Genomic DNA, 15,618 nt, shown 5'->3' on the forward strand with positions numbered 1-15,618 from the left:
CCTTTCCTCAGCCAATCAGAGAGCTCTGCAAGAAAGGGGAGTTTCAGAATTCTGACCACCAGACAGTTATAATAAGTAGATGCTTCTTTTACAGGGTGTTGCAGGTTCACATTTTGTCATACCCTAACAGAGTCACTCAGACCTGAGACAATTAGGTGACCTGATCTTTCTCTGAAAAAGATAGTTGCCGAGCTCAGTACTTCTGCACCCCGCCCAGCCCAAAAGAGCTTAAAGCCTACCTAGACTCAGAAATTTCACTTTACATAAAGGGGTAGACAACCCTTTTATGTTAAGTAAAAATTCTGTTGTTTTTTTTTTTTAATGCAACACCCTTTTTTTTAAAAAAAAGGGTGCAGCACTGCCCCCTAATTGAGTGGGAGCGCAAAGCTTCCCAGGATACCTATGTCACGCATCCCGAGGGGCTCTTGGGTGCTAAAAGGCCTTTTTCTAACGAAAAGGAGCGTTTTTGTTAGAAGAGAAAAATTTGCTGCTCTCATGCATGCGCAGTGAGATAGGCAAGTTTTTTTTCCAACCCACATCTCCCGATCTCGCGCCTGGGTCAAGTGATGTAGGAAGAAGAACCAGGAAGAGGAGAAGAAGATGGCAGCGGTCCGGAGCGCCTGCTCGGGGACGGATGCCGACACGACGTGGGACCTGATGGAAGACACCTCCAGATGGATCGGACTGCCCTGCGGTATTGAAGGTAAGTGTATTTTTTGTTTTAGGCACTTTTCAGTTTAGTTCCTCTTTAATGTTTGCAGTGCTGAAAACTTTTAGACATGAGGGAGGTTAAGGTGCGTACACACTTCCAATTTTTATCGTTCCAATCGAACGACGAACGATCGATTGGGCAAAAAATCGTTCGTAAAAAAGTAACCAATGACGCCGACGAACGAGGAAAGTCGCTGGAAACGAATGACCGGACCGACGGATCGGATTGGACGACGATCGTTGAACATCGTTCGTGTGTACGGTCGTTCGTTGATCGTCCATGTTCAGAGCATGCGTGATGAACGAACGTCCGTTCACTTTCCTGTCGTGCACATAGTTCCTCTATCGCTCAAACGATCGTATCTATTGTGTGTACAATATCTACGAACGATCGTGTCGTTAACTATACGATCGTTCGTATATATCGTGCATGAACGTTCGTCGTTCGTTTTCCAACGATAATAATTGGAAGTGTGTACGTAGCTTTAGTCCAGAAAATTTACTGAGTATGGGGCTCTGAAATTTCTGCTACTGTAATTTTTGTTTTTGCACAAAATGTCACTACACTTTCATAGCTGTTACTAATAAAAAACAGAGATATAACTATAACTTAATAGGATTATAGAACAGATATTTGTGTTTGTTACCTTTCATATCTGTATCCTGTCCATGTAAGAAAATGAAGTACAAAACATAACAAAAACTAGATGGACCAGTTCAGGAACAACAGGCAGCCCTATTGTGTAGCCAAGCCCTTAAGCAAAAATAAACAATGATTTGGGCAATTGAGAACAATGATTGTGGATATAAGAGTAAGGAATAAAATCAGTATTTCCCATTCAGTTTAGGTTATAACTCTATCTGTTTCTATAACTATCTGGTTGCTATTGGATTGCAGCACCATGAAGATAAGCATAGCTTTGTTTGCTGAATTATAAGAAAGCAGTAATTATCTTCCACTGTTTTCTCATAATTCAGCAAACAAAGCATGATTTACTAGTAATACTCTCCACGAGAACATAATGAGCCTGACTTATTATTTATTTATTCAGCTCTCCAAGACTGGAGAAGATAGCTTTGAGCGATCAAGAAAATCTGAAATGCATCTCGTCCAGGATTGAAAACATTTGCCAACTAATAACAAATTATTTTTATTAAATCCATTGCAGATTTGCTGGATCACCCAAAATCTGCCATGATAGTCTATATTCTTCAGGCTTGGAGAGCTTTAATAAATTGGGCGGTAAAAACATATATAGAAGCTGTATTATTTTTAAAAGCAAAATAATGTTTGAATCATAACCCCAAATAACCCCTCTAATAATTGGAGAGAATCCACAAGTGTCCTAACCTCCTGTAGTCACTCACAATCATTGCTGGCAAGTACTTATTGATGCTTGTTACTTGCACATCCTCATCCTCCCCCAACATACCTTCCAGCTGTCTCTGATTTGGAGGAAATCTCCTTCATTAAGAAGACAGTTACAAGTAGTTGTACAAAATACACTTATTTTTTGGGTATTCATTTTTATGGTCTGCAAAAAAAGGGGCCTGGGAAGGGAGCTTCATTTGCCTACATATTGTAAGCTAAAATGTGTCCCTCTTACCTATCTCAAAAAGTTGGGATGTATACCATGCCCCCCAACCATGTTATACATTACAACTGGCTGCAGGATCTCCAATCACTACATTGTGGACAGGGGTGTCATATGTTCCTCAGTGGGTGACTGCAGGCATATATAGGGTAAGGGCTAGGAAAGGAAACGTAAGACCATGTGGATTTTCTTCTATAGACTTTGGAATATAGTTAGGGTTTTTGGTTAAACTTTTTTTTAAAGCAGACCTAAAGCAGACCTGTCACCAGATAGTGGACGTAGAGCAGATGACCCATTTTATATTTAGTAAAAATGTGTTTTTTTTTCTTAATACTTGATTTTTTAAACAAGAAGAGGAGGCTCCTCCCCTCCTAACTTTACCACTGGGGCAGTAAAGACTGAATAATCCACCAGAGCCTCCTGGGATACATAAATCACGAATCCCAGGACGCTACAGGCTGCTCCTTCTGTGCATGCCTGATCCTGGCCATGTGCAGAAAGGATTTTTCCTCACAATGCGTGCACACATAATGCGTGCGCAGTGAGCTTGGCTCTCTTTTTTCGCATTTACATAAGCAAAAGCTGGAAGCCCAAATTAATATGCTAGTTCTTAACAATACAACATTCGAACATTTGACAGCAGACAACATGGGCGGTACCAGATTGCTCACTAACGCCCAATTAATTCCCAATGGTATGTAGTGTCTTCACCATGGGCAAGGTTTCCTGGCATGAGAAAGTGGTTACCTAGTGATTATATTAAACCCTAAATCTTGAATCCTGAACCATACTTTGCGGCAGCTAACAAAGTGGTTTAAAACAATATGGTAAAAAGTGGTTTTAGGAGGGGAGAACAGAGTGATGAGCGCATTAGTCTGCTACTTGTCCTTTCACTGTCTACTCAAAGGCTTAGGGTAGGCACATAAACTATAAGGGTTATTTTAAGGCAGCAGAGAAAAATCAGGGCTCTTTCCCTGCAAAAAAAGGTTATGTCGGTAAATAAAATAAGGTTATGGTGTAAGTTTCAAGACTAATTGGGCAGAAATACCAATCCTTTGACAGGAAAAACTGGAACTAATAATGCATTCAAACGTTGTTTTAACTGTTTAGGTTTAGGTATAAAAGAGGCATAAACAAACATGAAGACAAAAAAACGCTGCACACCCAGGCATTGATATTGCTGGGAAGTTCCTGTATATATATATATATATATATATATATATATATACCATATATATAACATACACATGTACAATTGATATATGAGACAATTTTTTTTAGTAAGCAGATCACATTCACATGCACATCTAAAATAGATGCCCTATAAGCTGAAGGACCTTCTTGGTTTCCATGCAGCTCATGGCACCATGTTGGTTATAATATGGCTGAAAACATAGGTATTGCTGTAGGCTTCTATGGTTATACTATAATCACCTTTGGCTATGTGCTACCCATGTGGATTATAAGAATACCATCCTGTGGATGGAGAGCTGGGTTTTTAACTCAAAAGGTCAGCTGAGAGTATGTGTATGCCATGGCTTTTCCAGAAAGTAAAATAAGAAGAAAAGTAACTTACAACAGTTTTTTGAGACCTGTCATCAGAATAATCATCACCTTCAGTATTGGCTGTGACTTGGACTTATACTACTTATACTAGCTATAGAGATACTTGGACATCTATATTTCCCCAAAAGGCAGAAAGGGGGTAGAGGAGGGAGGAGAGAGAAGGAAAGGGGAGAGAGGGGCAGGGGCAGAAAGAGGGAAAAGGGGAAGAGATAGAAGGAAGAAAATTGGAAGGAGAAAAGGGAAAAAAAGAGATGGAGGGAGAGGTAAAAACAACATGGAGGGAGAGAGAGAGAGTGCCGGGGAGAGAGATAGACAGTAAGGGTGGAAGTGGGGAGAGGACAGGGCAGAGAGAGCGAGAGGAGAGCGGGAAGAGAAGGAGAAGTAGGAGAGAGGGATTGGGAAAAAAAAAATGGAATGGAGAAAGAAGAGTATTATTTTAGTAAAAACAGTTCCCAGGACAAATAAAGGGAGAATCTCCCACATGAGGATGGAGACAAAAGAAAAAACTGAAAGTGTTTTCCTTCACATACATGTTATTATATAAATAAACTGATTGGTTAGGGAAGCTGCTGCTAATTTTTTTCTCTGTAATTGTGAAAACTGTTTGGCTTAGGATAAGATATTAATATAGCAATACACACTGATTACCTGAGTGTACCACTGAAAACAATGATTATGTTGTTAACCTTTGTAAAATCTAATCTTAATTTTGAGATATGATGGCCAATAATGTCAAACAAGGTCTCATAGTGTGAGCAGAATAATAACTTTTAATGATTCATTACTTTCTTTTTTCACATAAGTCAAGAATAAAAAAAAGATGTCAGACAGAAGACCATATAAGCTAAAGGGTGTTTGGTATTATATAAATATATAATACAATGATAACATAATAGTTCCCTTTGAATTTGTGTAAAATCGTAATTTCACTTATTCATATTTACTACAGTGTGTGTATGTGAAAATTTGTTTTCAATACATACTAGGCTTTCTAATAAGTAAATCCAGCACTGTGTCCTCTGGCAGACTGTGTTATTATACCTTCTTAAAATTGCAGTAAGTGGTGGGAATGTGGATCTGTTTAACATATCAGCTACTTTCTAGAAAATTTAGAGCTTCAGCTGCATGCAATAATTTATATTAACCTGATTAAAAATACATCAAAACATATTTTTGGCACTGAGAGTAATATATAAAGAAAATAAACTGAAAAATGTATACACCCCTTTACAGTTATTATTCTTTTTAATACTAGACACAACTAGCCTTAGCTTTTATTCAGAAACCACTTGGCCACACTGTGAATAGTTTGGTACCTTGGCGCTCTACTTATAACTTCACAAACTTGGCAGTATTTATGTTGCCATCCAGTTAATAACTTTACACCATAGAGAGATCTCCAATTAAAGTACTTGCGGTATTTTTCTTCATCTTTGTCTAATTCAAGGAGGTAGTCAGCCAGTTCCTTGGGACTTGCAAAGTCATCCACATGGATAAAGGCATCACCTGGGACAAACCGTTCATAGTTTTCCCGTGAAGTCCCCAACACAACTGGCACAGTCCAAGACGTAAATGCATTTGTCCACAATTTCTCAGTAATATAATCTTTGTATTCAGAATTTTCAAAGGCCAGGTAAAATTTGTACTGCGATAATGTAGAATGGAGGTTGTCCATGTCAAGCTTTGTGTGTTTTTTCCCATAAACATCTATTGAAATATACTTTTTAAATTCCTCATAATAAGCAATCCTTCGGACTCCTGGATACCACTTGCTGACTACCCAAGCCACTAGTTTGGATTTTTCTGGAATGGTAAAGTTTTGGGGTTCTTTTAGTGTTTCAATTTGACCATATGGAACAAAAACATCTGAATCCTGACGGAACGTCATAGTCATGTTGAATAAATTGTCCAGAATGTCTAAGTTTTGGATAATCATTGGTGGCTCCACATTGGCCCACACCCAGTATTGGAAAATAGGTCGAGGTTTTTGAGGTAATAAGTTTTTGTTATACATTATCTCCACATGATGCATGACAACAGCGTCGGCAACACTATATAGACTCCTATCTGTTGTCATCTTACAACCTGGGATACCAACATCTTGGTAGCACCTGTCTAATGGGAATGTGTATCCCCAAGGCCAGTGCCAAATCAGGACGAGCACCTCTTTCTTTGGCTGGGGCATTAGCTCTATCTTTGTTGTATTCTGGGTGATTTTTTCCTGTATCACTGTCGTTTCTCCACATTCTGGCTTTATTGCTGTTTTATTCACAATATTCCATGAAAAGGACAGCAGAAAAAGACTCAAGGTAAATAATATTACAATCTTCTGGTTGATAGCAGGCAAAATCATTATGGTTCTAGAAAAAAGTAAAAGATATGTTATTGGCTGAAATTTGGGAAATGCAGTTAAATAAAACATTTTGACATATAAACAGTAACCTCATTCTTTTCTCTCAAAAATATTATTATTTAATCATGATTGAATGGTTGGTATGTAAAGACACCTAAAGGTACACTATAAGGCAAAAAAAAAAAACTAAAACACCCCAAAATTATGGAGTACAGGTGTTTTGTACTAAGGATAATAATAATGCTACAACTTACAAAGACAATTGTGCACCTCCATTCTCACGACAGTTCTTTGGGTCAGGTCTATTAGTTCTCAAGATTGACTTTGTGCAAAGTCACTTACCTAAAGACATGGTCTGATGAGTTTCTTGTTGGGGTATTCAAGAGGGTTGCACAAAGCCCTGATCTTCACTATTTGGACTTCTGGGATGCTGTCAGTATTGATCCTGTCCAACATCATTACTTGACCTCACAAGTGCTCATTTGGCTAAACGGGTACAAATTTCTGCAGACATACTCCATAACCTCATGGAAAGTCTTTCCATAAAAGTAGAAGCTGTTATCGTTGTTTAGGTAAAGGGGGATAAGTCTTAGCATTCTATCTCCTTCATCTTGACAAATTATCTTGTGAAAAATATTGTAGGTTGCTTTTAATCCACTTGGTTAATGGGCCTAGGGCGTGAATACCATTAGTATGGCATCATGGCCCCTACAATGACCATGTGGTTTTCTAGACTTAATAAATTAATGTAATGGAAGTAGCTGCAAAAATTGGTTGTCCTTGGGGAAGCGGACTACTTCAGCGAAACGCGTTGGAATGTCAAAATTTGTTACAGTATCATAATAAGTATATATATCCAGGCTCCAATAGCACATTGAACACCATGGTTTTAGTTAGAGTCTGTTAATACAGCCACCATGATGGTTCTAGGTGTGGTAGTATGGACTTGTGTGTTGATCTATGAAGGAATATTTTGATACTTTGTTACAATAAAATGTTTTTTTTTGTCTAGACTGCCTTAAAAGTCCCACTCACAAAGATATTTTCTTTTGCTAATGTAATGGAAGACCTTACTGCATTGCTGAGAGGGTCCTGGGAAAAAATAGGAATACATAGTTCTCCTGCATAATGTTTCAATCCTCTGAATATCTAGAGATATTGTCCTCCAATTCTATATAGGGGGCTAAGGTTACACCTGGGGCTCTGTTTAAAAAACTGGGAATCTGACATTCCCTCAAACATTCACTAGTGCTAATCAATATGGATTCAGAAAATTCTTTCAAAAAGGATTTAAATAAAAAAAAAAAGCTGAATTATTTTAAACCTACATTGGGTCCTCCTCTTCACTTTTACCTTCAAGGTAAAACTTTAGAACTCTAGAACTTGTTCTAGCAAAACTTTTTTTCTAAAAGATAATAAATAAGGAGACCAACTTATATAATTTATCTCCCCTGGCAGCTGGTTCTTCCATCTTCTGCCTAGCACTCTGGAATATTGCTGAACCCTTGCTGTCCTTTTATACAATGAGGGGTTACTAGTCCTACATTGTACAGAATGACATCAGAACTGTGATCAGCCAAGGAGTGAAGCCAGTGACAAGGCGAGAGGGGGTCTGGTTTTGTGATGGAATACATTTTTTCTCCCACAGCAAGGATGGTAGTTTGGAAGTTAAGATGTCTTTAGAATGAGATGTCCAATAAGCTCATCTAGATGTGATTGTCAAAATTCCTGAGTAGCTGATGGGCCCAGTAACCTGAGTTGTCCAAGTATAGAATAGAGTTAGACTTTGGCTAATAAAGAGAAGTTCTTTCTTCCAACCTCCAATCTCCTACACCTGTAAGCAGTTTCCTGGTGTATTAAGTGGCCCCAATGACCAATAATGTAGTCTGGAAGGTGAGTACTAGAGCCCAAACTTGAAAATTTGAATTAAGGTTTGTATTATTGCACCCTAGATTTCCATCCTAGGATGCTTAAAAAGCATCTTTGGTTCCCCACATTTTAATATTGGTAGAAGTTTTCAAACTAGGATTAAAAAAAAATTTACTTTACTTTACTTTAAGAACTGTGAGCAAAATTCAATGATAAATACATAAATTGAAAAATAAAGTACTGTGATTTTGTTTTGATGCATAGATATTTCAGAGAAGTAGCAAGAAATAAAACAGGTCTTGATTTTTAAGACATTTTTTTTTGTTTGAAGAACTGACCTAAGCCCCCACTTATGCCTATGTTCCACCCTTATTAGCAGAGAAATGACAGATAGTGTAAAATATAACAACAAAATCGTGCACATAACCTGCAATTGGCAAGTTTTAACCTGGGTGTTGTCCTTCTATAATTTAACAAGCAATGCCAGCTGTAAAATCTAAATAGAGGTAATTATAGTTGTGCAGCTACCTGCAAATTAGGCAGGATAACAAATTCCTAATAACACATTCCCAAGAGACTGTCACAAAGGCAAAAAACTTGCTGGTATTGAAACAGAAAATTCACTACTTGTAACCAGTGTTTCTTGGTTTTTAAATTTTTCCTTTACAAACCTTTGTTCACTTCTAGCATGATTTTGAAGTTATTAATGAATTGAATTGTTCTGGATAACACTTAGGGAAGAGTCAATTCTCTAGTACAGTGCCTTTCAACCTAAAAGAGCCACATTTGTAATCCATGAGATGCATGGAAAGTCACATCCAAATGAAATTTTTTTCTTTTTTATGCCGGCATTCAAGCGCTGGTTGCTGAGATGCACAATCAGCTCCAGCACTTGGCACCCCATTGTCAGGTTGTCACCTGGACAAACCGTTATGCTCTTCTATATATCTGACATGTACACTTGGGTCCCACAACATCATTTATCAATCTGCCAGAGTGAATTAATGAACAACTAATCAGAACTGACCCTGTTCATAGAAGAGGAATGCCCCCTCCCTTCCTCATAGAACAGAACAAGGTTGTGTGTACAATGCTCATTCATTCATCTGTCACTGAAAATAATCATGAAAGATAATTGATCAGTGACAATTCTTTGACATCCATCGGATATCTGTAGGGAGCTTTAGACCTAACAGCTGGTAAAGAAGGGCTACCGAGGGCCAACAGTTGGAAAGACCCTGCTACATCCACAGGTTCTCCTCCCTTTCCCCACATCTTAGCCCTCTACCCTACTACCGTGTTTCCCCGAAAATAAAACATACCCATAAAATAAGCTGTAGCAGGATTTCTAAGCATTTGCGCAATATGAGCCATACCTCGAAAATATTGTTGTACCATACCTAATAAAAATAAGACATCCCCTGAAAATAAACCATATTGTGTCTTAATGAGAAAAAATAAATATACCAGTGTCTTATTTTCAGGGAAACACGGTAGAGCAGTCTTTGCCATCTCAGTAATAGTTTACTGACAGCTCTGAGTCTACAGACAATTAAAAGTCTCCAGGATGTTGATGTTTACCAGTCTCGGATCTTTTGTAAGTTTACACAAGGAAGGGCCTTTGCAGTGGAATACATGTATGTTTGCATAAACTATATTACATGTTCATGAGATTTTATGAAAAGGGTATTGTTAAAACATACGTTCTGAAAACAGGATCTCTTTAAAATATTTTATTACTGTAAGCCACATCAATCTGTCCCAACTTTGGCACACCCTGGTAAGACAGAACAGGTGTGCAGCACAGCAGGTTGGCCAGAAAGCTGAAACATATTGTTTGCATATCTTTTCCAGTTACAAACAAACACAAAGAGAACATCTTTCAAGCAATTCATTGAATGACTTGACACGCTAAAGATAAACTAATTCTGATTGTTCCTGTTCGTTGATAACTGTGTTTGCATATGGAACATGGCCATATACCACAGACCCATTGGAGCAGAATAGAAATGACATCCTTCATCAAGGTGGAGTTACAGATAGACAAATCCACGTGGAGGATAAAACAAGGAGAGGTAATTGCCACACTTGACTAGACTTGTTCTGTAATGTTAATACAACATCTCATCAACCTAAGTAACTTCTACAGTTTGAACAACTTTTGGAAACATACATTTGCAAGCACATCAGTCACCAAAGTCTAATCACCAGGATGTCAAGACAATGTGATGACATTTGAACCAGCAGTCAGAAGAAGCACTTCCTGAAATTAACGATAACAATATAATGATCTGGTTGCCCAGAAATGCTTCTCGTGGCTGCTGGTAGCCCAGAAGTGCTCCCTGCTGTATATCATTCACTGTATAGTTAAAGAAAAAAAAATTGATAATGTAATCTTGCTTTTCAGCCCATTATTTGCATGGTGTGCCCCCACACATGCCCTGCCTCTTGTGCTTCCACCCAGATTGATCATCTAAAGAATGGGCATTCCAGATCAATGTTCCATTAGTATTTGAAATTCTATATTGAGACTATATAAGTATGATCCAGTTTTGCCAAATTGTATTATATTTTTTAATCAAATGTAACATCTAAACCAGTGTTTCTCAACTTTTTTAACATGAGGCTATCCATAAAATAACTTTAGGGTCTCAGGGAACCTCTGCTATAATTACTATACCCATAGCTAATAGTAGATTATTGTGGTGTTTATTAGAAAGAATGACTTGAAATTGCTGGTCAGTGGGAAGAATATCACCTTTACAAATAGCTAAAAAGATAATTGGTGTCAGTGGTAACTAATCTAAAAGTCACTAATTGCTCATTGCTCTTGGAACCCCTAGCAACCTCTGGGGGAACCCTGGTTGAGAAATACTTCCCTAAAATATTACAAATATTGATCAGTATATGGACACCTTAGCAGGTATAGTTCTAGGAAGTTAAGGTATAGGTTATTGTTTAGTATAGATATGATCTATACTGTGGCCAAATAAAGTTATCAGAGGAAAAGGGACTAGACAGCAGTATTGCCTGTGGTCTGTCTGCAACCATTTTTTTCCTGTTACTGTCTTACTATGCTTTGGTTTGCACTATCATGTTGTGGTGGCTGCCATATTGGTGGAGGAGCAGGGCTTTGCCTCCTCATATCAGAGCCTTATTAGGACAACTGGTTATCTAACTACAGGTGGGATAATGATAAAAAGCAGGAGACATGTATAAAGCAAAGATAATATAAATGAAATAGAAGTAGGGAGATCCTTGCACTGCAGGACCTCAGCTACATCTTGCTCTCCAACAAGGAGAACAGTAAACAGCAGAGCTTTGATATCACCAAATCTCACTTTGGGATTTGAGGCAAGTCAGTGGCAGCAATGCCTTAAAAATTCCTATAGAATTTCCTGTTAGATATATAGATAAAATTACCTTTAGATATATAGCAGATTCCTAACTGTGAGAATCTTAAGAAGCACGTTGATATTTTGAAAACAGCACATACTGTGCAAAACGTTCCAACAAGTTTGATTAAAATCTTTATGAGCTGTAAAAAAAATCTTAAATTATCTAACCTTTAAACATCCCAATGAATCTGGTCACACCCAAAAAGATTACTGGGTGATTTCCAAGACTGGCTCTATAATTCTTAGTGATATATAAAACTTACAAAAGGCGTTAAAACAAGTCAAATCTTGAAAAGACTATTTCAGCTTTTTAAAACTACTAGTTCCCTTGATGTTACGCTGATCCAGTGATCTCAACATTTTCTGGGTCACTGACTAAAGACAAGCATTTAGATCTGAGAAATCATATGTAAGTTGGGAATTCTGATATGCATTGTTTTTTTGATCTGAGGAAGAAATAAAGCCAATGGATTAGCATGGAAACTGATTTGAAATGGTACAGTAAATAAAAAGGAGTGTTTAAAGCTGATCCATGGGCAAATTACAACCTTCCATCCCCTCTGATTTCTGATAAGGAAAAACCCAAAATATTTATACTTACCTAGAAAGAAAAACCCTGTGTAATAGGTCAGAGTGGGAAGGGATGGGTTAGTTTTTTTTTCTCAGATATAGACTTCTATAGATATAAACCCTTGCAGAGGCTAGTAATGAATTTTCAGCTTTGAGGTCCTCAATTAATCATAACAGTGGATTGCCCTCACCCCTTCTATCCATTAAAGCCAAATGTGCTGGCCTTCCTGGTCTTGCTTTGGATAGCATCTCTGACATGTCCACTATATCCTATACATTCATGCATTTGTAGTCTTATTTATTTTTCTGGAGAACCATAATCTTGGTGGCATTCAATAGCTCTGTAGCGTACAGCTCTTTGCATCCTGGGATAATCTTGGCAAGGTCACCTAATAAGGCAAGGGGTGCACAGCAAAGATCACTGGGTAGAAGACAAGGGTGAACATTTCTCCAAGTGTATCTTAGAAAGGTGAGGGCAAGGTGCAGAAATCATTTGAAGATACTATTAATGTTGTATTAGTTTACCTGTCAAGAGACATCTGTTAATCCTTCATAAATTCCACAGATACTCTTGTGCTCTATGCAATGTTATTTCGAGCAGTGGTAACCCTTTTGTCCAGTCCTCCTATGTGAATTACAATATACATCCTCCTATTTTATGGATAAAAGGTAAGGTGAGGTGTTTTGTAGTCTTATCACACCTCCTGTCCTAGGGTGACTACACTGCTTCTCCATACTAGTGATGAGTGAAATTTTTAAGCTGAATCCCATTAGGGAAAGTCCATGGGGGGGGACTTTCTGGTGAATTATGCCCCTTGTTTGGGGTCAACAGCCACACTACTACCAAAAAAGTATAGGAATCTATGTAAAACCAGCCAGCAGCAACAAAGAAGAAATGGCAGAATTGTACAAGAGAATAAAACTGCAAGATATTTTACTACAATAAATAAGAGGCCTTAGCTTACACAGCAGTATAGAACTGGCCATCAGGACAGTGTTCAATAACAATGCTTGGACAAAAATGTACTGAAGGCAAACAGCTCAGGACAGGTTTTTAGTACTTTAACCCCTGGGTGGTTACCCTGAGCCTGGTTTGAGGTAAGAAACCTTGCTGAAAGCGTTTACCCCGAATTAGGTTCGGAGTAGCTAAAAATAGAAACAAGCGTTACAGTTTTTATGTCTTTTATATATTTATTTTTTAAAGTTTATTATTATATTTATTACATTTTGGGCATATTTTGGTGAGTTAGGCTTAAGAATTATAGCCTACAATCTAAAATAAATTTCCATGCAAAAAATGTAACGCTTCTTGCATGGAAACACGGAAAGAATTAGAATGATCGGCGTTCACGTACGCGTCCCTTGGCGATTTCTGATGACGTTGGTGCCTGCGCCTGTCGATGGGGGTCGTAGCGGGAAATTCAAATATTTCGTATTGGATTCAATACAAACTCCTGTATTCAATCCAATACAAAATAATACAAAATATATTTATGTGGTTTTATCTATAGGTATGTGACGTTGGACTCAAAATATAGTACTATACAGTATACAGAATTATTGCATTTTCAGGATTTTTGATTTATTTATGCATTCTTGTTTAAGCTGATTTTTGTGTTTTTTATTTATTTTAATATTAAAGTTAATTATTTTTTTTTACATGATTGTGTGTTTCAAACTTTATTATATTAATTAAAAAAAAAATTATATTATTATATTCAGGATATCTACTTGACCCTTGTTTGGCCATATTTCTGTAAGTTACAGGTCTACAATTTAAAAAAGAATTTCATGAAAAACAGTGTACCGCTTTTGGTACAGAAATCCAGATATCAGTGAAATGCCCAGGAGGTTAAGAATTAATATACTGAGGATGATACAGCAGTGTAAGAAATACCAGTTTTAATCAAAGATTCATAAGACATAATGCATTGGGAACAGAAAATACAAGCAGTTGTTTTACTAGAGAAATAGATGATACAGCAGCATAAAATTGGCCAGCAGCATGTCAGTGTTATTGAGCAAGATTACGTCCAAATCTACCAAACAGCACAAGTTTGGGTTTCACTACAATATTTAAGATGCTGCAGAGGATTTGCTAAATTGTGTCTTTCCTCTTTGTCACCCAAAAGCTCAGGTGCACATGAGAACTTAAAATTGAACTTGCAATAAAAAAAAATCACTTACCTTTTCTTGTTCAATTAATTTTATCATTGTACTTACTGCAACTAATGAATTCCACGCTGTCCTGAATTTGGTCTTTTTTTCATCCGTATATCTGATACTGCCATTTTCTTTTATCCAGGTTCTTGATGATGTTACCCAATCTAACTCATGTGCAGTGTGTGATCGGGCAATGTCATCAAGAACCTGAAAGAAAAAAGATAGCATTGTGGGATGTAACATCAAGCCTTGAAAAAAAATACAGAAAGCAAGACAGTGTGGGATTCATGTCTTCCTCCAAATGTAAATTTTTGAGCACCAATCTCACTCTGCATGTGTGAGATTGTTCATTTGCGTTGAGGATGGCCTTTGGAGACACAGTGACCGAACTTGGGCATTCACAGAAGGTGCAGCCTCCTGGGACATGAGGCTCAGTATCCCAGAAAGCTGAAAGTTTCCTCTTCAGGCTTTACTGCCACGGCAGTCAAAATTGAAGAGGCAGGAAGTTTAAAAAAAGTTAAAAAAAACAAACATTTTTCTCATTATGTAAAAAGTGACTCTTTTACATAATGTTGAAATTATGATAATAGCTCTACTTTATTACAGATGGTAGGAAATTATGAATATTATTAAGGATAATATGCAATATAACATGAATACTATTTCAATAATAATAATTCCTTCTGTAAGTTCTGAGGCTCTATGCATGGAGGTACGGAATGGAGAGTACAGCTCTAGGCATGAAGGTACAGAATGGAGAGTACTACTCTATGCATGGAGGTACAGAATGGAGAGTACAGCTCTGTGCATTGGGAATACAGCTCTAGGCATGGAGGTACATCAGCGAAGAAGTAAACACACAACAATTGCGTTTAAAAATGTTACATTTTTGACAGAAATATATATGCGGGAAAAGGGTTACATTTCACAATCATAAATACAACACATAACAAATAATAACAATATTACAAACAGATCCTACAAACAATAGTTACCTATAGGTACAGATTGGCGAGTACAGCTCTATGCATAAAGGTACAGAATGGAGAGTATAACTCTATGCATGGAGATACAGAATGGAGAATACAGCTCTATGCATGGAGGTACAGAATGGAGAGTACAGCTCTAAGCATGGAGGTACAGAATGGAGAGTACAGCTCTATGCATGGAGAATACAGCTCTAGGCATGGATGATAGTTCGGAATGGAGAGTACAGCTCTATGCATTAGGGTACAGAATGGAGAGTACAGCTCTAAGCATGGAGGTACAGAATGGAGAGTACAGCTCTAAGCATGGAGGTACAGAATGGAGAGTACAGCTCTAAGCATGGAGGTATGCAATGGAGAGTACAGCTCTATGCATGGAGAGTACAGCTCTAGGCATGAAGGTACAG

At 37.6% G+C, this 15,618-nt stretch overlaps 1 protein-coding gene across 1 annotated transcript in view; it reads right to left on the bottom strand.

Moving 5' to 3' along the window:
- Positions 1–4,624: 4,624 nt before the first annotated feature.
- LOC140343930 (3-galactosyl-N-acetylglucosaminide 4-alpha-L-fucosyltransferase FUT3-like) overlaps positions 4,625–15,618 on the bottom strand; it is a 16,754-nt gene continuing 5,760 nt past the window's right edge. Inside the window, exon 2 of the mRNA XM_072430831.1 lies at positions 4,625–6,232. Coding sequence (XP_072286932.1) covers positions 5,140–6,232 — 1,093 coding nt within the window. The 3' untranslated portion in view covers positions 4,625–5,139. The remainder of the gene's footprint in view (positions 6,233–15,618) is intronic.

The sequence above is a fragment of the Pyxicephalus adspersus genome, chromosome Z (genome assembly GCF_032062135.1).
Source record: "Pyxicephalus adspersus chromosome Z, UCB_Pads_2.0, whole genome shotgun sequence".
Lineage (NCBI taxonomy): Eukaryota > Metazoa > Chordata > Amphibia > Anura > Pyxicephalidae > Pyxicephalus > Pyxicephalus adspersus.